Here is a 26,833-nt window from a genome sequence, read left to right as displayed (position 1 = left end):
ACACTGTTTTATGGAAACATTTACATGCTGGAGAAATTTAAAGACTTAGTATTTCAGAATGTTTTCATTTGTTTGAAAGAGAGATTTAGATGTTGTGGAAGTTCTAAACAGGTTTACACTTGTGTATCAGCGTGGTGAAGGTCAGCTGTTCAACATGTGTTGTATGTATACTGATTGTAGTTTATATATATATTTTTTCTGCTGTAAATAAATAATGCTCAAAGTTAAAGCCACAGACTTTGCCTTCTGATTTTTTTTTTTGTAGAAATGAGGTGCACACATAACACTGGCATGTTACACAGATGGTTTGCATAACACAGCTGTAGTTTGTCTTGGTAATTTCTTTTTTTATTTATATTTTATTGACGAAAATATGTATAGCTTAATGACAAAACAGTTTGAATTGACAAAGTAAAGCGGAAATAGTACTGAATAGTGTACAGATTGTCTACTACTGCTAACAATAATATATGTTAGGTATTTTATTTACATACTTTATTCATGTCCTCACTTTATTGTGCACATGATCTGATGCTACTGTCCCTATATGTTATTGCATAGCTCTAAATAATTTTGAGGGAGAGATAAATGGTTGGTTTCACCTGCAGGGGGCGACCTGAGCCTGTGTTTACATGGGCGTTGAATCTCCTCACCTCTCCTCTCTCCTCCCTGTTTTCCAGCGATGCTGCAGACTGTATCCTCTTCATCGCGGCTGAAGCTGGATGTGTCCCTGCTGCTTCTTCTCCTTCTCTTCACTGTCGAGCTCCTCTTTCTCTCTCTCTATCTCTCTCTGGATTACCTCAAACTAAACGGTAAGCACCACCATTTTCTGCTCCCTCTTATTCCAGATCTCAGCCTCAGATCATCGGCAGTCATAAATTTGGATTTATTGACACTGCTGCATCTGCTGGAGCGACTGCGGATGATCCTGTCGTTGGAAGTGTCATTGGATAATTGTGTCCACCAGTAGCTGTTGCATACAGTCAAGATCTGCAGGGGTAAAAAAAAAAAAAAAGGTTACCTCACTGTAGGTGGGTTCACCTTAGTGCGTGTCTAGGTGTGTGTGCGTGCAAAGGGGGTCAGACCCCTGGATGATGCGTTGCTTCACCTCTACCTCATGTTTGTTTTCCAACAGCAACAAAGCCTCCTCTTTCCTTTCCTGTGTGGGGATCATGCGTGTGGATGCACTTTATATATTTAGAGACTGTAAAATGAGGAACATTGTCAGTAACAGTGTAAGTGTAAGGTTTCTGCTGGTGCCACAGTTATCCATAAGGGCTGCTATGTGTTACATAATGATAAAGATGTGACAGAGAAGTGCAGGGGGACCGCAGACAGCTCAGTTATCTAGAGGTGAGATCTTGGTGGTTATAATGACGTGAAAAGGTGTTTATAGCACGTATTTGTGCATATGCATAGGAAAATGTAACATTTGCATGTCACGTTTTTAGGCCTTACATACACACAGAGTTTTGTTACTGTTCCAGTTTGCTTAAGTCCCAATAAAAGAAGATCTTAACGTGAGCTTTGGTTGGTTACACAAAGAAGTCAGAACCACTGAAGCATTCAAATGGGAGAGAGAGACCCATGCCTCCATTTTCATTCATCCTCAATATTTCATGAGGAGTACAGTTAAAGCATCAAGTGAAGCTTGGTGGACAAACGAAAGGCCTTGATCTTTGCTCTGCTTCAGATACATACGACTGCTAAGACTGAAGAAGCTCTTGTTTCTTTCCAACCAAAACATTTCAACACACACACACACACACTTGAGCATTAGTGCAAGCTTGCACAGATTTCATAAAATGCCCCGATGAAGGTCTTGCCATCATGCTGCATATCAGGAGGCAGGGTGAGTCGCCGAACAATGGGGGGGATGGGGGAAACATGTTCATGGAAACATGTTGTTGGGGCGAGCGTAAATTTCCTCCCCTCTCCCTCGTGTTGTGATGGTGTCACCGCAGGAACATTATCAGCTGTTAGCAGCAGGAAAAATACAAGAGGACAACAACCAGGAGACATAAATACATTTTTTTTTAAAGCAGGAATTAGCCTGGCACGCTGACAGCTTGCATGCACGGTCGATCAGTTTGTGCACTGTGGGTGGAAATGGCAAATGTGGGGGTAAAGGAAGTGAAGAATATCACTTCAGTCATTCAGGATACTTGCAGTGCACTTTTTCAGTCAGTAAGAGCAGCATCATGCTCTTTCTTGGACGGACTGTGATTCTCAGCTCTCCAGAGATTAAGGTTGAAATAGATTAAAAAATTTTAATTATCTCTGTAATGTTTTTATTTCATCCAGCATGGATGTGTGAAGCAGACAGTCATCAAACCCACAGTAAGAGCAACATGAATTGAACTCACCACAGTAGGGCAGGCAGAGTAAAAATGAGATGTTTGGAGGATTCTGCTACATGTTAGTATTAGTTTGTGTTGTATTAGTATGAGGACTTTCTGTCTCAGAGTTGTTCATTACATCCATGATGTTTTTATCTTCCATATTCTTGCACCAGGAAAGCCAGTTTCAGTCACCCCACTTCGCTTTAATGATTTTTTTTTTGCCTTCTTAAGTCTCTAATTTGTTTCAAAGGGCTATGGGTTGGAATTGAAACCCGGATGCTGCGGTCAGGACTTCCGCCTTTGTCAATGGCACTACCTGATGAGCTGCCTTGTCATCCCTTTTTGGAAAGGAGTGTCATATGACCTACAGTACTGTTGTGCCTGTATAGTGGTCTGCACTGTATTGATTTGAAGGTGGGAAATCAATTTAAGGGATGGAGAAGCAATGATGGCTGCAGCAGAAACAATCCTGTTACCAGAAAGAAACAAGACTTCATTTATCACAATTTTACAATTTGAGCTCGTCATAGTCATCAGACAACATGCTACATGTAAGAATCTTCATCATCACTTCATTGGTTGTTGGGTTTTCCAGAGGGAGTCTGTTGCTTTTTGTGGTTGAACAGTAACCATACAGTACTGGTAAAGACCCGAGAGGGGCTGGGGAGAGGCAGGTGCAACAAGAATCTGATCCATTGGTCTGTTCTGCAGTGCAGGTGCTGAGACAGCATTTAGTGTAGTGTGTTATCCTCAGACACTTTTGTCTTTAGACTCTTTTTGCAAAGGGTGGCCAAATATTATTTTCCATCCTTACTCTAAACATGCACCAACATGTATTTTTTATTACACAGCAGATTTCATAAGAATGAAATTAAGATGCTATTTCCAACTGTGCATTTAAATTTGAATATAAGGGCGTAGATTCCCAAGTTTAGTTCTGCTTTTGCCCCAAGCTGTCTAAAGCAGGTTTTTGTTTGGCTCTCTGCATACTGAAGTAAAATGTCTCTTATTTTGTTCAATTTAAAACTTGAAATGAGGAGCGAGGCACATAAACTATCAAGGTCATGACAACGTGAGTGGAAATAATTATGACAACCATTTTTTCTTAAAAAACTTGGTGGTTAATTTATGAGATGGAACTGAACTGGACAACCAACGGTGAATAATGGCAAAGATGTGGCGAGCTGGGAACAAATTGCTGCCTGAGATGAGAGTCTGTGTCTGAGTCCATTCAGAAAACAGATCAGTTTCAGACATCCTTTCTTATGTTTTTTTGGCTGAAGACAAAGTAGCAGCGATAGAGCATTAATGGCTTTCTTCCATTTACAGTACAGGTCTAATCAGAGAGACCCTGAATGTCAGAAGAAGTAAGTGCACAAACCTTAAAGTCATGTTGTCAGTCTGAAGCTTGTCAAGGTCCCAAATAATGATCTCAGTATGGAAAGTCAGTCACACATGATCCTTACATATCTTTTCCACCCTTGGAGTCAGTACAGTTTGGTATAACAAGTTCCTCATGACTTAGCAGTGGGCAGAAATCACTTGATTTGGGGCTAATAATGTATTCTGTTCCTGCCACTTCCTTAAATTATTATATAAAATGCAGGTACAGGTAGTGAGGTCACCATGGGGAAAACAGAAAGCACCAGTAGAACTAAGTTCACGGACAGCCTGTCACATATTATGTTTATGTATTTTTATGTAAACACTATAAATGTGAACCCATTCATAGCTAATTCAATCCGCCATCTGTTTTCCCTACAGCACAGCATGCTGTCATTATGCCACAACCTGTGACGTGCTGTCGTACCGTTATTGACTGTTAACTATATGTTCAGGGATCAGTCTCGTCTATTTACAGGAGTATTTCAGCAGTAAGTCATTGCAGCTGATGCAGAGAGAATGTAAATATAAAATGATGTGGCTTGTGTCACGGTTTTAAGGAGAAGATCTCAGCCAAGCAAAAACATTCACAAACAAGCTGCTCGACAAGGCACAATGTAACACCTTCAGTGTCACATCTTCTGTCTACGCTAGTCACAGACGCAGGTAGAGACAGCACTCTACATACAAATAACAATATCGTCCACATATATTGCCTACCAAGAGAGAAGGAGAAATTTTAATTCAATCCATTTCTGCAAATATTTTCTTCCCTAAAGCTCTTTAAGTGTTTCTGCGAGATAATAGTCATTCCTTGGTTTATGTTAAATGCACTAACCTCTAGTTTAAATCAGTCAAGTAGTTTTAATGGGTTAACATAATTGGAATTTCTTTTTTTTACCTCAGTGTTTAATGGTCTTTTGTTTGCTGATAAAGTATATTGTTCTTAAGCCTACCTTTATTATATTCTCTTGTATGATTGGTCAGCTTTCAGTCATTGAAGAAAATCATTCTGGCAAGTAACCCATTAATAAGGGTTGTCCTAGTTATAGGTTTTGTTGGCATACATCATCACTTCTGAAACTGGAACAGGCAGCACCATATTAAGAGAACGTGTTGCATCTTTCCCACTAATATACTTCATATTGTATATTATTTTATTACTTTACAATTCACTTACATTGTGTAAAATACACTTAAGGCAAGAAAGGAGCCAGTCAGGAGTCACTGATGGTTGTCTTTTGAAAGAGCATGGCGAACCAGAGAATAAAATACTGAAGTGTTTACTTCATCTTGCTGGCTTCTGTAAGAGTTTACACCTGTTAAATACGTCAGTCATCTTATTGATCTCTTGTTTTGTTAACTTTTGTTTTTATGCAGGATAAGGACGTCTGATGTCATGAAGACCCATCTTCCAAATTAGACATGATATTCAACATTCTGCATTCAACATTCGGCATACTGGAACAAAATGTGAAAATCAATTCTCAATTCTCCAGCTGTGCCACTAAGACTCTTTGATGGGCATACAGACTTTTTTGTGATGGAAATGGATGATTGATTTTTAGAGTGCTCTTTAGGGCGCTGCAAACTCAGCTGTTTCCAAAATGTGTGAACGAGCAGAGCCCTTCGGTAAAGGGGAGTTAAGGAATAACAACCGGCAGGGTGTCGTGCTGGCGGATGGTGATGCCAACGCCAATGATATTGAGACAGAGGATGGTGGGAAGACGGGTGATACTGGTACTCTGTCAGGGCTGACAACTGAAAGAGCAGAGCAGGACAAAGTCATCATCTGGGGTACAGACTCCCAGTGTGATGACCCTGAGCTGGCTGAGTTTGAGATGCTGGAGTGTCAGGAGCTGGAGGCTTACCTGGTTGAGGAGGGAGAGGACTTTGTCGGGCTTGCAGACCGGAAAGAGTCTCAAGAAAAGCCTTCAACATGCAGCAAAGCCACAGTAGAGCAAGCAACAGATAATAAGATCAGGGAAGAGAAAAAGTCTATTCTGCGTGGTGCCAGTGAGCAGGAATCCAGTATTTCTGAGAGCAGAGAGGTATCCAGGACTGAGCTAAGCTCCGAAACTGATGTCTTTGTGACCTGTCTGTCTACCATTTCAAACATGGACACCGCCGGCAGGACCCAGACAACAGAGTCCTGGCACATTGCCTCTGGTCCTTACTCAACCATCTCAGAAGATCTGACTCTGGTCTCTCAAACAGGCAAGGCCTCTCAAGGAGCTGATCACCTCTTGTCTGGAAAAAGCACAATACACCAGAAAGATGTGGACATGAATTTAAATTCAACAGTTCATTCAGAGGATGTAGTATCACAGGCACAAGTGAGGAATGGAGTCGTTCCATGTAAGGATGATGAGTGCAGGAAGAACAATAACCAGAGAAATAAAGCCATTTCAGAGCAGGACTGTGATCAAGGGAGAAGTACTGAGCACAAGGGTTCATCTGCTGCAAGAACATCACACGAAGAAAGCAACAATAAAATGGATAAAAGCACACAAGCAAATGAAGCCCCCAAAATGAACTACAGCCCAAACAAAACAGTTACAAAAGGGACTCAATCATCAATTGAATCCAAAGCCATAAAGAAACAAGGGTCATTTGATAACACGTTGAAAAAACAAAACTCTTTTGACAAGAGTTTTAAAAAGCAGCCATCATTTGAGAATTCTTTCAAGAAGCAGCTCTCCTTTGATAACACCTTAAAAAAGCAGAGCTCTTTTGAGAACACTGTCACCACCAGCTCTTCAAGTCTGGAGAGAAGGAAGCCATGGGGAAGCCCTAGTCGACCAGCAACTCCTACTTCCCCTAAAACTACCTCCTGTTCCCCCAAGAGACGACCACCTGGTTCACCAGCCAAGGTCCAGGGCATCAGGGCACTGAGCTTGGAGCGCAGCGGCTCCCCTCAGAGAGGTTTAAGTCAAACAATCAAACCTCTGGCAAAGACAAATTTGAGCAGTGGCATTCCTAAACCCATCATGTCTCAGCAGAAAGAGCCTGAACCCAGGAAGTCCTCTCCTCCCCAGAAGCCTAAAAATGTCCGACCAAAAATCATCACCTATGTTCGAAAGAATCCTCAAGCAAAACCACAAGCGGCAGATGCCCCACTTGAAGCCTCAACACTTTCACCAAGACTATCTTCTTACTCCAGCCCACCAGCTCATAAAGATCTAAAGGTCGGTCCTCAACCTAAATCCACACCAGTGCTGTGTTCCTCCAACCTGCTGTTTGACAAATATCGTCAGGAGATTCAGAAGGCAGGGTACTATCCTCCAGGCATGGCTGTAACTGGGGTGAAACCTCCAAGCAACACCGTCCCTCAAAGGCAGAGTGGGAAGTCGGACAGTTTTCATGAGGATATGCATGAGAAATATCTCCAAGAGGTGAGAAATTGATGTTTGATTCATGTGACAGACAAAAAATCTGTAATGCAAAGGTTTTAACAATTGTGAAACTGTTCCTAAGCCTCCTAAATGTGAAGACAGTCTGATATATCATTGGGTATATCATTACACAAAATCACAATGCCCAATGTAGTTGGAATTAGGTTTATCATTGCACTCCAAACCAAACTGTATCTACATTATATCATTAGCTGTCAGATAAAATCTTCATTGTGATTACAGTGATTAAATGTATTGGTAATGTCCCTCGCCAGCATGTTTCTCAGGAAGGCAGCAGTGTCTACCGCTCACCCAGAGCTCTGAGGCCTCAGCTGGGGTTAGGAGCGGTCACCAGGCAGCCTGCAGCCAAGACAAGAGTTCAGCAGACAGGTCAGAGGACAACCACAGCCCCAAGCCATTCTCCTCAGGCAGCTGGAGCGTCCACCCAAGGCCACCAGGACCCTGCAGGTGAGATGGTGATCTGCTGGGCTAATTAGTTCAAAGTTCAAACACAAGAGCATATTCGACACGTTGCATACTTATGTGCTTATGTTGTAAACCATTTAAATCAATGTGGGAAAATAAGTCAAATCGAATCAAATCAAATCAGATTTTATTTGTGTAGCCCAAAGTAAATTTGCCTCGGAGGGCTTTACAATCTGTACAGGGAGTGACACCCTCTGTCCTTAGACCCTCGGTTTGAGTGAGGAAAAACTTGCTCACAAAAAAACCTTTAACAGGGAAAAAATGTGGAAGAAACCTCAGGAAGAGCCACAGAGGAGGGATCCCTCTCCCAGGACGGACAGACGTGCAATGGATGTCACGTGTACAGGACAAATCAACACAAACATATTGTACAATTACAATGAATGATAAAATGACAATGAATTACAATGAATGATAAAAATGATTACAGTAGCAGATATGGTAGCAATAATGACAGTAATAATATATGTAGTGGACGTCATGCAGGACCACAGCAGCAGCCACGATCCACGAGAACCTGCTGGACAATAGAGCACAGAAACTCCGGGGAAGAAGTTTAGTAAGTAACATGCATTAATGAGACATGTATGTTTACAGATGGTGAGAGAGAGAGGGGGGGGCGGGAATGAAGTCCTCCGGCAGCATGGCAGCATAACTAAGGGACGACCTGAGCCAGCCCTAACTATAAGCTTTATCAAAGAGGAAAGTCTGAAGTCTACTCTTAAAAGTGTTGACCGTGTCTGCCTCCCGAACCCAGAATGGTAGTTTGTTCTGTGTTCTCTCTCCACACTTAGCCATTCTGTGCACATCTCAGCTGCAGAGAAGTTATCGTCCTCAGCTTGCTGAATGATTCAACAATCTTTTTTTTTCTTGTTATGCCTATGGATGAGGCTTTTGGCACCTAAACTCTTTGAAGTGCAAAACATTTTATAGCGATTTAACTCATGCATCCTCCCAACAGAAAACTCCACTTACTCTACCTGCTCACATTTTAAGTCATAATCTAGTCAGGTTCCACATATGATCGTATGTATGTGCAGTTTTATCAGTGAATGATGGTTGTTATATGTTTATCGTCTTTATAGTGACTAAAAGTGACATGAATCTTTTTTTTTTACTCATCAGAGCAGATGTGTCTGTTTTTTTTTCTGCACATCCCAGCAGTGCATCATCATTTGAGTAATTAGTAGTATTTTTCCTATCCTAGTATTATTCTATCCAACTAAATCTTGTCATCATTTTATTCTTATCTCATTAAAATGAGTAGGATTTGCTGACTCACTCTGCAGCTATGGAAAAAAATCCTAAAGAATGAAACAGATTTATTTTAGCTTCACTTGCTTACTGTATTCTCATTCATGAACTCAAAGTGTAACTTTACATATGAACGGGACATGTGTATGTCGATAGATTCACCAACCGCTGCTATTATATTGCATGTTTCCAATTCCAGGAGAGCAAAAGAGGTCAGGAGAAAGAGGTCCAGAAACCAATCCCAAGAGCCTCCTGCTCAAACCAGGCCAGTCTGGTCTCCGTCCACCAGGCTTCTCCGCCCTGCCAGCTGCCCGTCTGGCTGCCTTTGGCTTCGTCCGGAGCTCCAGTGTCTCCTCTGTGTCCAGCAACCAGTCTACCGACAGCAGTCACAGTGATCCATGCCGACCTTCTCAGCGTGAGTCACGCCCTCGCCACAAATTTAATATGAAGCATACCGTGTTGACTACTTTAGCCTAAAATGTGACTGACCAAAAAGAGTTAAAAGAGTAGCTGTGGCTGCCACTGCTATCCTTAGTTACTATAGTAACAGCCACTCGCTTCCTTTCATTTTTTGATTCATTTATCACAAGCAGGCGCTGAAAGCTGCTGCACCACAGAAAAACCTTTGATGAGGAAATCTTTATGTCCCTCTCCTCCCTCTGCTGCCTCTCCTCAGCCTGCGTACTGCAGCATTTTATCTAGATCAGATCCGAGGGTCCGGCGTGACCCTACCTCTCATGAGCTTTGTGAATGCAGCCTTCATTCACAAAAAAATCAAGCTGATTAACTCTGTGTGGAATAAATGTGTCAGAACGAGCTGAGAAGTTGTAACTTGATACTTTTTATTTTTATTTCTTAAAGAGAAGCAGTGTAAATGTGTTCTGTCCCCACATGGAGCAGATTGCTGATTCATTTGTTCATAGTGCTGACTCAAACCAACCATTGTCTGAAAAATGCTTAGACGTACTATAAAAATGTTTTTCCCTCCTGTGTTTTAGATCCATCCCATGATCCTGTTTGACTGAGCCTCAAAGATTACACCTCAAATAGCCGTACTGAATCAACCGTTACCTCTTATGTAGTTTTTACCGTGAACATAAACAGAACGAATCAAATTAAATGAATTCAAACACTCCAAAATAGGATGTCTAAATAAGACGACTGCCACATTTAATTATCTCATGGTGTACCAGAGACCAAGATTGGTATGTATGCACAGGCAAAAGTGTCTCTGTGGCATCTGTAGTGTCTGTGCTGATTGATAAATATGATGACAGCTTAATTCTGTCCTCGCTCAAGTGTCGCCACATTTGCCGCAGCCGTAGACAGCTGACTGCTGCCTCTCCTCGTTCACTGCTTTTTTGTCTTGTTCTGACCTGCTGGATTCAGACGCTGGTGCAGGCAGTGGGTGCTGCTCAGACTTAGGGGGGAGAAAAAAAGAAAACAGCTGTTGTCTCAAACAGGGTGTGCCTCCACACCCGCCCACATCTTCAACCAACAGTAACTGCTTCACATGTCAGTGGCAGTCTGTTCTTCACTATTTATAATCCCCGAAATGATAAAATGGTGCCGGTGGCTGCAGCGTGTGTCAAAAAGATTCAGTCAGGGTGTGGTATGATAGGATAATCCGTGGAGCTGTTTTTACCCTGACACCTCTGTCCAGCCTGTTTCTTGCTTCTGGGTCTCCTTGAATTTTCACAACAGTTAAGCCAGATGATGGTCTATCAGTCCGCCTCACTCTCTCTCCTGAAAGGCTTCGATGTACACTTTACTGGGATATTTTGTTCCATTTTTAACACTTATTCTTCAGAAAACAACTGCAGCTCAAGATGATAATCTGCAGTCATGTAAGTGTGGCCTACTCCTTCCATTGTTGTCTTTGTACATTTCTCTGTGGAGCTTATTTATAAGGCACTTGCAAATTAGCTTTGTCCCTTCCAGCTAAAACAGAAAATGTAATTCTGTTTGTGCTGTAGAGACTAGATGGGTGTCTACCAGCTAGTAAAACACTTGGGAGTAGCTCAGGCGGTGTATACATGACTGGCAGCTTGTATATCAGTGTTTCCCTTCAGGCTGTTGGCTCAGGCAGCACTGCTCCATTAGTGTGCCACCGTATGCCACGCATGCAGCCACATTCAGCGGGGATGCACTCCAGCAAAGCGTTGTGACTGAGAGTGAGTACATCCTCTCAGGGTAGAGGTTTCTACAATAAACATCAGGACGCTGGTGACATATCGAATTCATCTGTCCAGTTTAGGTCAGCGGGAGTCTGGAACGAGCCTGCACGGCCTGCACACGAGTCTGTTGTGCCGTGTGCTGCTGCGATACAGTTACATTTTGGGTGTTTGTTAGTTGTACTGGTTTGAACAGCAGACTCTATGTACAGTATTAGTGTTCAAGCAAGTTGTAAGTGAGTTGTTTATCAAGAAAACAACATTCATTGTTTCCAGATTCTCAATATCTTTGGATCACAAATGTCACCTTGATCCTTATTTTCTGACATTTTATAGAAACAGTATAGTTGCTAGTTACTATATACTCGATGCTTTGTGTATCAGTTTTGCGAATCTCTGTGGCTTATTATGAATATAACGGTAATAATGATCATTTTATTTATATAGCATCTTTAAAAACAGACAGAGCAAAAGCAGGATACCCAGAAGACAAGTTAACAACAGAAAGTCAGAAAGACCAAACAACCACAGGACTGAATTCAAGAAGACAAAAGAGGTAAAAGAGATACAGACAATGTGAAACAAAAATCATCATATGAATCAATGTATGATGTATTATGTCCGTTAAAACTAGTAAGAAGCTGAGCTGCTGCTTTCTGAACCAGCTGGAGGCGACTATTCAGTTTATGAATATAGTATGAAAATAGTAAACCTGTTTCTCCGTGGATCACTCCCGCCTCTGTCAAGTCCTGCAGGAAGAAATATCAGCAGACACATTTTTTGACAGGAGAGTCAGAAAATGGCCATTCTGTTTTTTAGTCCGTCCTCTGCAGAGGAGATCTGAGAACAGCACAAACACAAATTCAGTATGACTGCACAGTATTCTGCCTTTTATACAAAGACAAAAACTGACTCAATATTTCTCTTGCCAGTCTAGTTAAACACTTATTTGTAGCCTAAAATGTATCTAGAGGGATTTCCCTAAATCTACACCATAACAGAGTTTACATTGGTGGCCTACTGCAGTTTTAACTTGAGTCACATATTTATTTGTGTCACTTCTAATTAGATAACAATAAAAAAATAATAATCTGACAAAAACAAGCAAATGTCAAATAACTTGTTCCGACTGTATCTGTCAAAAATCTGTATTTCCGATATTTGCACCACACAGGCCAGATCTAATTAACAATAACATTACCAAGAGGAATTAGAAGATATGAGAGTACATTCAGAAAGTGCAATAAAGATAAGCTAAATGTTTCGTTTCATATTTGTAACCTGTTTGTTCTCACGTCTTGTGAATTACTCACGAGCAGAGTAGAGCCCTCCTTGCTTCACACTGATCAGACGATGCTTACAACAGGGGGTGGATTTGCACACACACACACACACACACACACACACACACACACTAGAAACAAGTGTTTAACAGTGTGAGTCAGTCTCCAGCCATCTCCCTTGGCCAATGTACTTCTTGGCTCAGCCTCAGCCCACCTCTCCCAGGTGAGGAGAGTTACTGTGATCCCACACAAGTCATAAAAGACGTTTTCTTTCTAATCTGAACGTTTGTGTTTTTAACAGATTAGTGATATTTTAATTAAAGGCCACAGAATTTCTCTTCTTTACTCTTTGAGAGTGCTGAATTACTTCTGGGTGTCAGCACTGTTATTGATTGAGGAGCTGAATATTTCATGAAAGTAATTGGAGCTATCTGTCCACATAGCGCTGGAATCCAGACACAGCAAAGAACTCATCATGATGCGATTGTTTTAAAAGAAACCAACATAACAAAACAGCGAGTATCTTCTTTCTTTCTTTTGTTCTTGGTGTTGTTCTCCTGTTGGACTACTCATTCCTACAGACTCGGTTGTCGGTGAATCAAAGAGCTTTTCATATCCACAGAAAGCTAGAGGCGCAAAAACAGCTGCTATGAATAATTAAGATGTTTGCAGGATTCTGCCTCTCTGTGAATTTTCTTCTCTTCAGAATAAAAATACTCTCAGAGGAAAGATAATCATCTGCTGATATTTGTGATACTAAAAATACAAAAGAAATACAACATGATGCTTTACCGGTCATTGATATGAAATTTACAATTCACTGGCAGAGTTACTCTGAATGAAACATATGCTTTTTAAAGTGAAAATACGTTGTCGTTTTTAAACTAGAAGTTTCAGATCTAACCACATTGGAACTGAGGCATTTATACACTGATGGAAATAGATGATAGACGAACAAATGACAAAGAAATAACGCATACGTATAATGAATGAATAAAGCTATAATGTACCCACAGGTTTCATACTGCCCTCACTTTTACCAAACCACATTAGAGCTTTGATCATTTTCTCTCCTCTGACATACTTCTTCCTCTGCAGATCCTGGCAGTGGCAGCAATGACACACCTCTCCACAAAACCACAGCAACCCCCGGTGAAGCTTCCCATGCTCAGAGTCGGTCCCAGCCTCCCAACGCCCCCAGCCTCCAGCGCCGCAGTCTGCCGTCGCAGCGTTGCTCCCCTCTCGGTACGTCCCAGAGGGCACTCTGTTAGTGACGGTGTATGTGTATGTGAAGTTATCTCCAGAGACAACATCCTGGTCCCACTTCAAGGTTGCTCTGCACGGTGACCCTTGAGATTGAATGTGTGAGCATGTGATATCAGGGGCAGCTTAGCGTTGGAATGTACACGGACAGCACTGCAGCATGCAGTCAGCTCGTGACGATAAACTGTCGCCCTCGCAAGTGTGAGCAGAAGCTCCCATCCCTGTAATGACAGCTCAGTTTCACCATAAGCATCTGAGTAACTGTTATATGTGTGTTATATGGTTTGCATATAATAGAGCAGGAAGACCCAGCAGGGTAGTTTACAGATGCTGGTGTGGTGTGTGTGAATGGATTAGGATACTCCACAAATCCCTTTACTACTCTGACAATAAAACTGTTGGGTAGGCAGAGATTTATGGTTATTAGTGGCTAATCTGCTTCAGGCAACTCATTTACATAAGAAATGCTCAAGCTCTTATGAATGATCTATATGTTTAAATGGCTTGATTGACATTTCACCTCTCTCAAATTTCCCCTTAAAATGTCATATATATGTAATTTGATCTAAATATAAACCATTTTTCTTCCATATGTAGAAGAAAAATGGTTAATAACTTTGATATACTCTATATAAATTACTTATCACAGACAGAAACAGGAATCGTATACCAAATCAGTGTTCCTGTATTAACAGAAATAAAGGCTTTGAAACTGAGCTGGGTGAAGCTGAAGCTGAGCTGTAAATGTATTTTATTCTTTCATTACCTGTAGAGTTTTTTCTCACAGCTATTTTATTGATGCACAGAGTGTCTCTGTGTGATTGAGTGTCGCCTTGACAGGCCCTTAACGTCCACTGCTCATCTCACTTTCCCTGCGGGGGATCAGATTCAAGATTTGAAGAAAAATTAAATACAGAATGAAAAATAATTCATCTGAAAATCTGAATCCTGCTGTAATGCATCCTAACTGTTGCTTAGCATTGCATCACCACCCAGCACTGATACAGCACCATTTATATGCACTCCCTCTCTGCCGATGTAGGCGTCTTTGTTGTGAGTTATTGCACCTTGTGGACTGTGTTGGCATCTTTGCAGTGAATGTGGAGTATCGACACCATCCAGTGGTCACAGAGTGTACTCCTGTGTGAGCCAGGAGAAGCTTCAGGCTTTGCTGCAGCTGAACCCGTATGAACAAGTGGAGCAGCAGCTCCAGCTAGTGGACAATGTGCCGCACTGTGCTTTACTAAAAATGTTCTCTCACTTCAGGTAGTTTCCAGCCTTTTTAGGTTGCTAACATTTCAACCAGTGATTGTTTTTCACTTCTTAGATGAATATTAATAAAATACTGAAGAATTTCTCAAGTAACTCTCACCTTTCCAATGTAAAAATCAGGTGTAAAAAAGAAACACCCTCTTAAAATTCAACCCTGTTAGAAGTCCAACCACCCAGACTGAGAGCGGTTTACACAACACATGCAGGGTTTGGGAGGCAGACACGGTCAACACCTTTAAGAATAGACTTAAGACTTTCCTTTTTGATAAAGCCTATAGTTAGGGCTGGCTCAGGTCATCCCTTAGTTATGCTGCCATAGGATTACACTGCCGGGGGACCCCACCGAGGGTTATGCCAGCCAGGCACGGTATTGGTTGAAGATGCACACATCTCCCTTACCGAAAACTCTCTCTCTCTCTCTCTCTCTCTCTCTCTCTCTCTCTCTCTCTCTCTCTCTCTCTATATATATATATATATATCCATCTCTCTCTATATATATCTCTCTATATTTCTCTATATCTCACTCTCTCTATATATATATATCTATATCTCTATATCTCTCCATATCTCTCCATATCTCTCCATCTGTGGACATGTCTCATTAATGCATGTTACTAACCAAACTTCCCCGGAGTTTCTGTGCTCTGTCGTCCAGCAGGTTCTCGTGGATCGTGGCTGCTGCTGTGATCCTGCATGACGCCCACTACATATATTATTACTGTCATTATTACTACCATATCTATTACTGTAATCATTTTTATCATTCATTATAATTCATTGTCATTTTATCAGTCATTGTACAATATGTTTGTGTTGATTTGTCCTGTACACGTGACATCCATTGCACGTCTGTCCGTCCTGGGAGAGGGATCCCTCCTCTGTGGCTCTTCCTGAGGTTTCTTCCACATTTTTTCCCTGTTAAAAGGGTTTTTGTGGGCAAGTTTTTCCTCACTCGAACCGAGGGTCTAAGGACAGAGGGTGTCACTCCCTGTACAGATTGTAAAGCCCTCTGAGGCAAATGTACTTTGTGACTTTGGGCTATACAAATAAAATTGATTTGAAAAAATTGATTTGACATGCTGAGGTGCATGAACAGCAATTCACTAATGACCGTAAAGTACTCTTGTGAGTTAATTAATGTAAATGAATCACTTAATGAACACTGGTTGAATGATTCAGATCTATTACCAAAGTAAAATTACAATACCTCAGTTTTTAGTGATTATTTAACATACTAAGTACTTTGTTAATCCCTTTTTGGGACTGTACGCTGTTGTTATTTTTCTTTTTACACACCCCAGCCTTTGTCAAGGGCAGCTCTGGAGTGCCCGGGAGGTGAACTAGCACTTCTCCAGCTATCAGTCCACATCCTGTGGTTCATGCTGTACTTAAACTGGCCACCCTCCAGTTCCCCAGAGAGTACTCATCATACAGAAAAGACCTTAAGTGTTATTTTATGTATTACTGGATTATTATCACCAGTTTATTAATGTGTCAGCACAATTCTAACAGAACAGAATATGACTTTTATGAATTTAATCCACTGTGCAAACATTTACCATAGAATAATTCATAGAAAGAAATCACTTATTTTAATTTATAAACTCGTGTTTTGTATGCAAAAGTAATTTAATCAACAACAAGTGAGGTACAAGTACCCCAAATGTTACTTTCCTCCACTGATTATACAGTATATTAACATTTATTTTATATATGTAAACAATGTAAATGTACGTAAACAATATTCATGTGAGAAAACACAAAAAGTGCCCATTATAAAACATGTCAATGCTTGTCTTTACCACACAGCCTCTCGGAGGGAGATACAGAAGGATGTAGAAGCTGTGATGCCACCAAAATCCTCTCCTAAAAGATTTGCAGTGGTTTCACCCAAACCGCAGTCCCCTGGTGAGTCTTGTATTTCACACTGCAGCCTGTGTATGTGTGTGGGTGCATGCAAACACTTTATACAGAACAATATACGATCTGATGTTGTGTGTTTGGTACAAAGAGAGAAAACAAAAACCTTTTCCTCCAGCCTCTGCTGCCTCTTTAAAATGTGCAGTCACTCTCTCTCTCTCTCTCTCTCTCTCTCTCTCTCCGTCTCTCTCTCCACACTTCATTACAAGACCCATGGCAGCCTCTTGTTGTCATAGCAACAAGCTACAGTTGCTATAATGCTAGGATGGCTCCTTCAGTGGAAACCCTGCTGGGTCAGATTATCACAGCGAGTCAGTATTTTGTCCTTTTTCTCAGAGACCAGACAGACAGAAAGTTCCCGTTTGCTGCACATGTAACACGGCGAGAGAGGAAATTGCTTCTGAGCAGGAAGAAGACTTGAATAAATTGGAAAGATCATTTGTGGGAGGATATAAACCACTGAGGTTTCCAAGCAATCTTCACTTAATTTGTTTGTGTAAGATGAGAGACCAACACAATTGCTAATATTATCTGCAGTGTAACTCAGCTGGCGTTGCTATCAGGGGTGCAACTTATAACTACTGCTATCATTGATTAAGCTGTTTTTTTTGTCTGTTACTTATTTATTTCCAGAACCCCAAGTGTATTTTAATTCCTGTTAGTCCACAACACAAATATCATCAATTTAAAGTCAAATAAACCAGAGAAAAATCAGAAAATCATCAGAATTAAGCTGGAACCAACTAATAATTTGAATTTTTTTGTGATAAATGAATTATTAATAGCTTATAACAACTATTTTTGATCTATCATCAGTGTTGTTGTGGTCTCCCTGTTTCTTCCTATTTCCACAATCTTTGTCTGGTGTAAATATGTTGTGTCGAACCCAGAGACAGTGGTTGATAACTTCTTATACATCTGATCTACTTGTGAATAGACAACATTTTATTAAGGCTGTTATGAGTCAGACTATTTTAGCATGTTTTTGTTGGTCCCTGTGCTGCATCCTTCTGATTCTGTAGTTCGTGGGCGGACGGCAGCAGTTCATGGAGCTGTTCGGACTGAAAGGGCTCAGGAGCTGGACCGGGCTCTGATCCAGCAGCTGCGGGAACGCTGTGAGCAGCAGGCCCTACAGCTGCAGAGCTTACAGGCCCAGTTAAAGAAGGCCTCCCTCTGCCTGGATGTTTTCAGCATCACCACCCAGCACTTCTGTCACAAGGTAGGCTACAGCAGAGATCTAGGCTCGCAGAAACATTGACATGCAAGCAATCATGGCCTTATATCCACTTTAAAAGTCAAAATACCAAACTTTAAGGTGTGCTCATGGACACCCAAGACTTGTATTCATAAATTACTCATGAGAGCTTACCAGAAATGAAAAATGAACTGATAAATTAACTCACAAATGTCAAGGTTTGATGTTCAGCAGGGATTAATTTTCAAAACAGCCCTTGGTTGCATTTTGCAGTCTTCCAGGCGAACACAAAACTATAAAGGCAAAGCTGTTGCAGGCTTCAGAAAGCGACTACAAAGTGTGATGAGTCCGACGAAACCTGCAGCATCTGGCTTTTGTTCTCAGCATCACTTTGTTCACAAAACCAATCACTTGCTTTGTTTGTTGGGGCTTTTTGTGGGAAGCAGTAGGATCTGAGTGTGAGGAAATTCTGAGGATTTCCAAAGTTGTTCCTGTAGTTTAAACAAAAGGAAATCCTAAGTGCTTCATTTGATAGTGATGTGTGACATCTCATGTTGGTCTCTCCTACAAATGCTGGATAGTCGACGTAGTGGGATCCAAACACATTCAGTATTTATTTCTGGGTTGATGTGTCTCATGAGTATTCTCCTGTTGCATAAGTTCATCTCTGCCAATGGTGTCAAAATCACCATCATACAGCTTCTGATGGTACATATAGTATGGCTGCGCACTGTGACTGGGTGTGCTCTGCTTCTCAAACCTGGATTAAGCGTTTGTTTTTTGCCCTTTGCTGGTCGTTCACTTGCATTTCATCCATTTCCCGGCCACACCCACGGGCTCCGTTCTACAGTGGGAGCTGATTAATGAGATTAGAGCTGCCAGCCTGGACCTCGCTCTGCTTTTAGTGAGAATGATTGTCAGACGCTGGCAGAATAACGGCTAAGGTTTGATGGGTGGAAGGTTTGTGGTATATATATACATTATATGTATAGAAGTAGGTGATTTTCAGATGTAAATTACAGGTAAACTTGATAGCCAGCCTTAAATACTTGTTCACTTATAACTTCCGGACCATTTGTAGTGCGATACAGCATGTCATTATTCCAATATTCTCCATGGTATTATGTTTCTGCGTTGATATACTTTGATAGATGAGGCTAGGCTCAGATTCTCTATCTGCAGATTTTCCATCTAGTTTGTACACTCCCACCCCTGCCCTGTTCATTACTGCTCATACACGTCTATGTTCTTCATTTTAAGATGTGTGCAACACATGCTGATGAGCTTTTTCAGGGTTTATTACATGTCTGAAGAAGTACTGAAGAGTCTAATGTTCTTTGGCATGAACATCACCAGATTTACCTTTTTTAATTGAGCTATATTAAGACTTTACGTCATTGCATCAGTTCGAAGCCAGATAAAATATTATGTATCAAGCGCTTGTGTGTTCTGTATGTATTGAAACGTCTGCATGTGGCTATTTTTCTCCGAGCTGAGCAACAGAGCAGATAATTGGCTTCTTATTGATCATCTCCCTCCCCCATCATCTGCTCCTTTCTATTTTTTTCTTAAAGATGCAAAAGACTTCATGTGTGTGTGTGTGTGTGTGTGTGTTGCTCGATGAATGTGATACAGGGCGTGTTGGTGGTGGGGGTTTAAGGGGAGGGCAGGCAGAGCTGGGCTGGGGCTGGCAGTCTTTGTTCCAGCAGGGATAAACGCCGGTCGCAAAACCAGGAAACGAGGTGAGGCTTCGGTCTTCCCGTCTCTCCTCCCTCCCCTCTCCATCCTTTCCCTGGTTCCCTCCCCCTCTGTCTCCTCTCTCGCACTCACTCGCATCTGTCACTGCTGCGTCCCTGTTGGCTCAGGATGCTGCTGTCTGCTAGCTTAGTATGGGCCATTGCTGCTGTAGGCTCCATTTCCTTCCTCTGCGCTGTCTGGACCAAACGGTAAAGGCAGTATCTTCTGCAGGCAGCAGGCTTGTTTCAGCACCGAGGATTCCTATATGTATGTGTGGTTGTGCGCATGTGTGTGTGTGTGTTTAGTAGAGGGGGGGAGGGGGTCTGTATGAGCATTAGATTCACACGTTTCCTAGAGACAGAGCTGGTGGAGAGAGTGTAAAGCTGTGCATGATTATGCTGAGTCAAAGCAGGCTTGTCTGTCGCACTGTCTCTCTTTCTTTTCTCTAAGAGTTTGCAGCGACATTACATAACATACTACTGCTGCTGTGCTTTATGCTTACACCTGTCTTTCTATCTTTCTGCCTGTTCTGAGTGATTACACGCCACGGACTGTATACAAGAACGAGGAGGAATTATTCCCTTGTCTGAGAAATCATTTTTTGTTGTTTTTTTTATAGAAATGTTGTAATTGCAGCTTTGTGTATGTTCACTGGAGTCTGAATCTGTTCAGGATAAAAAAGGCCAAACAAAAAAAGCAGCTGGTCATTAGAAGATTTTTATGGTCCCTCTGAAACTGGACTGATTACATGGAGACAGACTCATTACAGTATCTCCTCGAGACTGAGATCCCTTGCTATAAAAAGCCATGTTTATTTTCCAGAAGGTACAGTGTACAGTGCTGAAATGATTAGTTGACTGACACAAATTTTTGATAATCCAATTATAGTTTGTGGTGTATCAAGGCAAAATGCTAAATGATAGTTGGTTTCAGCTTGTCAAATATGAGTTCAATTGTTTTATATCACTGTAAGGAGAATTTCTTAGGGTTGTGGCCTGTTGGTCAAACAAATCAAACCCTGAACAGTCAACTGTGATGAGCAATATTTTCTTACAGGCCTAAGAAATGATTAGAATCACAAAAATAACCATCAGTGTAATTGATAATGGAAACAGTCGCCAGTTACAGCCCTGAAAATGGATTAAGTTGCCTTGGTGACAGCTGAATATATCAGATGGGAAAATTAGGATGCATGTCACACACATCCCTGGACATCTAAAGGAGGAGCTAAGGTGGGGCTGAAGATTAAGAACGAGGGCTCTGAACATCCTTCATCCCTCATGTAGCAGTCTCTCCCCGATGACTATAAGGTAATACCTCTTGGAGGGTGACATCATTACTGCCGAGACATACCGTATCCTATCTCTCTTCCTTTGTTTCTCACAAGCACTGCTTTGTGATCTCTGATTTACCTCCAAGCAACAGTGTGTGTAGCTGTCTTACCGCATGTTAAGGGTTGTGATCAATAGTCACTTAACTCTCGGATGTTTCTTCCTCTGTGAGTAAAAATTTCATCTGAGGTTTGTCACATCATGACAAGTCCCCAGTTAATGCCGGAGAGATCCCGTGCAAATGATGACCTTTACCATCCCTCATGGTGTTGCTTGATCCTGTGTGATCTTTGAAGTTGCCTGACTGTCGCACAGTATTTTGTACTCCAGCACTGCTGCTGTGTTTTTAAAGTTCAATTAAAGCAACACGCTAACGCTAAAGTTCAACTAATCTGCAAAACAACCAACATTTTGCCCAAGTTTGAAGCTGTGCCACAGAGAGACGGTACCAATCCAATCCTTGAGCTTCAGCCGATTTGAAGCAAATCCTGATTTCCAGTTGTGGAAATATTAGTGTCAAAAATAAACTTAATTCACTGGTTCTTACATCCTCAGATGACGGGATTGCATGAAGACTTTGTATTTGTTCTTACAGCCAACAGCAGAAAATGTGTTTCCTTTGTTCATACCTTAGGCATTTTTGTGCTACTGGAGGTTTTCCATGGGCACAGATGGCCAGCTATAGTTGGAGGTGGTGCTACCTTAAAAAAAAAAAGCCCTATCGGACTTCACACAAACAGAAATGCACATTTCTGATAGATGGAGCAAGAAAAATTGCTGATGTTTTGTGCGTCCCCTGACATGCTGGGCACATAATTATGATGAAAAGCCATGAAAAAGCGCTTTTAGCATAATATGTGACCTGTAATCATCTGATATTATCCAAAGTACAAGACGGTACAAGACTTCTGACCTTCATCGAGGGTATTGTGCCAAGTTGTCACAGGGAGTTTTGGAGAACAGACAACATGAAGGTTAACACTGATGACACTGTGATGGGGTACAGCATGTTCTAAGGCAGGTACAAGGTGTAAGCACTTTCTGAATCGGATTGTACGGATGTTTTGCATATCATCGAGCCATGTTCAGTACAACAACATATGTTGTAGGGACTTGAGTTCAGTCTGTAACCCTCTAATGCAGATGTACTTGCTAACATTTTGGGTTCAAAATATCTCTAACTCTGTCTCATCTTCATGTTTTTCTGCAGCACGATGGCTCATTGACATTAATTAGATGGACAAACAACAGTATGAGAAACATATAATCCTGTGCCGGTTGTACAACAGTAGTTCTCTAGGTGTGTTTCACATCCATGTGTACAGTTCAGGGGTGTTCACTGCTGCATGTGTTTGTTTTTCAGAGCGAGAGTGCCATTGTGAAGGAGAGGGAACTGTCCCTGGAGCTTGCCAGAATCAGGGATGAAGTGGGTAAGTGGGATGCAGCATGACAGATATGGCACCACAGGGAGAAAGCAGTGAGTGAGTCATTGCTTGCTCTCCTGCATATCATGTATTATACAGTATATTACCACAAGGGACAAACAGAACAAGTGAGCCATGGGAATTCACTCTACTGGTGAAAGTCTAGACTCAACACCATGTACCAGACACTGTAAAAATGTCACTGTTTTTCAAATAAATGAGCAAAGATATACTGAATAAACATGAGGTTGCAGGATTCAACACTATTTTTGAATATGGTATATCATTTATGGTATTTAACAAAAGAAATATCAACTTACAACAAATGAACCTACAAACTACGAGGCTGTTCAGTGTTAAATGACCTCTTCTGGAAATAAAGTTGCTTCTTTAAAACTTATGACCTATATATTTGTTGTAGCGAAACAGACTAAAGCTCCACATTGTGTTCCAGCTTTCAGTGTCAAACACTGGGAGCAACTGCAGCAGGAGAAGCAGGAACTGGAGCGTCGTTTCGAGGCTGAGCTGCAGGGTTTACGGGCTCAGCAACAGAGGGAGCTGGGGGCGCTGGAGGAGCGGCTGAAATCGCAACACATGGCTGAGACCGAGAGCCTGCAGGTCCAACAGCGAGGCGAGCTGGAGGAGCTGCGATTGAAACAGCAAGAGCAGGTGTGTGTGTCTTGATATAAGCCGATCAGCTTTGCCTACGTATAATATAAGAAGTGAGGATGTGATGTGACTGAAAGGGTTGTACATGATCCACATGAAAACTTTTAAAGTATGACACAATCCATGTGTTAACTTTTGGTATCGGATATATTAAGTTATTTTTTGTGATCTTGGCCCCCAGATTGAGGAGATAAATGAGAACCAAGAGGCTTCATTGATGGAAATGGAGACGACTCACAATGACACACTGGCCACTCTGCAGGAGGAGCACGCCAGGACTGTGAAGAGTAAGTATTTAAAACCTGTTGTGCTCCTGTATTTACTCACTCTGCTGCAGGTCAAGAGACATAATGATATGTTATTTCTTGTGTTAGATCTAAAGATGGCCCATGAACAGCAGACAAAGTCTCTGGTAGAAGAGTTTGAAAAGATCAGACTGTCACTGCAGGTAAAGATTTACAGATTTACAGATTTACAGATACATGGTGTGATACATTTATTAGTTAGTGACACAATTGACAAGTGAATATCTGTTTGATCGCAGGATCAGGTCGACACGCTGACATTTCAAAATCGCAGCCTCAGAGACCGAGCCAAGCGCTTCGAAGAAGCTCTGCGCAGGAGCACAGATGAGCAGATAGTGGTAATTTCTGCTTTGGTCACAGCAGCTGGATAAAACACTGTTTGTTGCTTGGAAAGACTGATAGTGTTGATGTTGTCTGCTGTTGACAGGATGCCTTGGCACCATATAAACACATTGAGGAGGACCTGAAGAGTCTGAAAGAAGTCCTGGAGATGAAGAATCAACAAATTCATCAACAGGACCTGAAGATCTCTGAACTGGAGAAAATAGTAGGCTTCAAATTTCTGCTTTCATTCAACAACTGAGAAAAACAAGATTTCAACTGCAAAGTGCAAAGTTTTCAAAAGTTAAAAATCCACACATAGAAGTTGTACTTATATCCAGCATCAGTGTTTTATAGAAGGAAAAATATTTCCTGTTTTACTTACTAATATATTGTCACACACCATTTGAAGAATTTAATGTTGTGCACCATTCCTCCTGTGTTTTTGAGCAGGCTGAAAAGAACGTGTACCTGGAGGAGAGACTGCAAGTGTTACAGCAGCAGAACGAGGACCTGAAGGAAAGAATAGACAAGAACGTCGCTGTGTCCAGGTCAGATAAGTTTAAACGCAAATACTTCTGCGGCTTGAAAAGAAGGCACATTGATAACATTAAGATAAATTAAAATATTGTATTCTGAGGCTAAGAATTATATGTGTTTCTCTTACAATACAACTTTTTTTCCATCACTGTAAGAGACAGAGGTTAGAGCTATGACCTTGCAGCTTCCTTTGAAAGAAATTTGGCACTAGTACATGGTTTTTATGTTTTTTTCCATCCCTTTTCTTTCACAGGCAACTCTCGGAGGAAAATGCCAACCTGCAAGTGCACGTTGAGAAAGAGAGCAACGAGAAGAAGAGGCTGAGTCGCACTAACGAGGAGCTCCTGTGGCGTCTCCAGACGGGCGAGCTGAGCCCTCGCATGTCTCCCAGCTCCTCCCCCATCCATCGACCTTCATCCGGACCAGGCTCTCCAGCCCGCCCACACTCCTACCATCAATGACACTCTCAACGGAAGCTCTTGTATCAAACGCTTTCTTTTATCCGGCATCGGAAGCCCTGATTTTTTAAAAAACTCTTTGTTGAATGTTCCTCTCAATTAAAGCGTAGGATTTTACACTATGTAGACCGACAGACACAGATAAGTTTGTTTCCGGGGAGATGTCGTTCACCTCTGTGATTGCGTTTCCAAAGTCCAACCGCTGGAATTTTAATCTCTGACCTAAAGAATTGTATTAATGATTACGCCTGTTGTTCAAAAGGGAATTCTCTGCCCTCCTCTTTTTCTATTCCACCTGAACACCCCACAAAACCTGTGATACTGCAGTAGATGAAAGATCTGGTCATTGTGGACTTCAGAGAGCAGGATCAGAGTCACGGTGCCTCATTTCCATGTGTTCGCCTTCATCCCCATCACCACCTTCTCATCTCAGCGCTCAGGATGATGGATGTGCAAACATAGCAAACATCAAATGTGCAACAAGAACCACAAGAAGCGCCTTTGCTGTTCATTTTCTCCCACCAGCAACGTTTATCAAGGCACAGGCGATACTTTGAGTAAAATCACAAACCTACCTACAGTTCCTCTCAGAGTTCCTCTCAAAGTGTGGATTCCTCTCTGGGGCATGTTTACCTTTTCATGTGGAAATCTTTGATATATCAGGAGTGTATGAATGACTACCTAGCCATCTAACCTCAACCATCCATCCTACTTTCTCCTAGATGACCTGAAAAATTCAAAAATGAAAAAGATTACAACAACTCATAAAACCATTGAACTGCCAACACAGTGTAACGATGATATTGATTTTAATTTGTAAAAAAACAAAAACAAAAAAACTCTACACGTATTTCTCTCTTTAAAGCATGTTCTGTCTTCCAGTTAGAATGCATTTTATTTTAGGATTACCTACAGTGTGACGATATGGAGTTGAACGGTGAAGGGGCAACAGAAGTTACCTCTTATTTCTGATAAACCAAGATTTATTCAAATGAAATCAATCATTGCATCACACATTTTAGACTAATCTGACATTGTTTTATGTGAGACGATGCCCCTCATCTTCAGTCTGGTTGAGATATGTAAGACTTTCCCCACAAAACTAAAGTGCAGGATCTCCGTAGAAACCACCAAAGAGGAAGTCATGAAACACAGCGATTTATCATGTACTGTAGCCATCATATTTGTGGAGTTAAGTGCTGCGCAACTGACCATAAATGGTCATAATGTATTGACTTGTACACATGTAAATCCAACTTCTGTTCATTATCTTGCATTCGTACAGTTTAGTTTAGGTAAACCTTATCATTGCTCCTGCAGCTGACTCGAATCCTCCATCGCTGATTGTTTTCTGTGTTTTAAAATTCACCTCATGAGCATGTGTGGTGAAAAAATAATAATAATGCGGCTCCCAAACATGCAGACGATTTCCATTATTATTATTATTATTATTATTATTTTCCATCTGTACCACCAATTGACTCTTTGACTCGAAAAAATTCTTGTCCAAATTTTGTTAACTTATCAAAATAAGTTAGAGAATGGAGAAAATCTGCAAGCTGTTACCTCATTTCTCATTGTAGAGAATAATCTCAGGTCTTGAGGAGGTTTATGAGTCATCAAAGGGAAGCAACTGCCATAACTTTATTTTGTGTATTAATTATTATTGAGCTTCTTTTTTTTTACGCTTTTACTCATGTTTACATAACCACTCAGCTTAACTGTCTGTCCTGCAAGATTTGTATAAAACTAGTTGGATGCACAGAATATGTTTAACTATTTTAAAGAGCATATATAAGAGCAAATAGCAAATATATGAAAATAGATTGAAGAAATATTGCTTCGTCATAATTATGTGAGATAATAATCAGCTTCCCCGAGACATAAAATGTTGAAATCTGCTCAAACAGGGATTTGGTTGTAGGTGAAGACAAGTTGACGATGTTTGACGTGGTACACTCTACTGTGTGGAAAAGATATTTCTCTCCATCAGGTACTCCGATTGCACTGATAGCCTCTGTGTCCTGTGGACATGACCTTGTACTCATTTACTGAATGTTTGTCCGACACTAGAACAGGAG

The 26,833-nt window shown here is 41.3% G+C and overlaps 1 protein-coding gene across 4 annotated transcripts; it reads left to right on the top strand.

Annotated features, from left to right (window-relative positions):
* The first annotated feature begins 646 nt into the window (after positions 1 to 646).
* mtus2b (microtubule associated tumor suppressor candidate 2b) lies at positions 647 to 26,539 on the top strand. Of its 4 annotated transcripts, none has more exons than XM_019259318.2 (15): positions 647 to 812; positions 5,106 to 7,120; positions 7,396 to 7,588; positions 9,060 to 9,275; positions 13,416 to 13,562; positions 16,662 to 16,760; positions 17,795 to 17,991; positions 22,399 to 22,465; positions 22,914 to 23,128; positions 23,310 to 23,415; positions 23,503 to 23,576; positions 23,673 to 23,771; positions 23,861 to 23,980; positions 24,208 to 24,305; positions 24,548 to 26,539. In XM_019259318.2, the coding sequence occupies exons 2-15, from the start codon at positions 5,333 to 5,335 to the stop codon at positions 24,753 to 24,755; spliced, it is 3,627 nt and encodes a 1,208-aa protein (XP_019114863.2). In that variant the 5' UTR covers positions 647 to 812; positions 5,106 to 5,332; the 3' UTR covers positions 24,756 to 26,539. The 4 variants fall into 4 exon arrangements, with proteins under 4 accessions (XP_019114863.2, XP_019114862.2, XP_019114865.1 ...); XM_019259317.2 differs by having other exon boundaries at positions 24,205 to 24,305; XM_019259320.2 differs by lacking the exons at positions 647 to 812; positions 5,106 to 7,120; positions 7,396 to 7,588; ... (2 more) ...; positions 16,662 to 16,760; positions 17,795 to 17,991 and adding an exon at positions 19,795 to 19,913.
* The last annotated feature ends 294 nt before the right edge of the window (positions 26,540 to 26,833 follow it).

Source organism: Larimichthys crocea, chromosome VII (genome assembly GCF_000972845.2).
Source record: "Larimichthys crocea isolate SSNF chromosome VII, L_crocea_2.0, whole genome shotgun sequence".
Taxonomy (NCBI): Eukaryota; Metazoa; Chordata; class Actinopteri; family Sciaenidae; genus Larimichthys; species Larimichthys crocea.
This window is presented reverse-complemented; position numbering and strand designations above follow the sequence as displayed.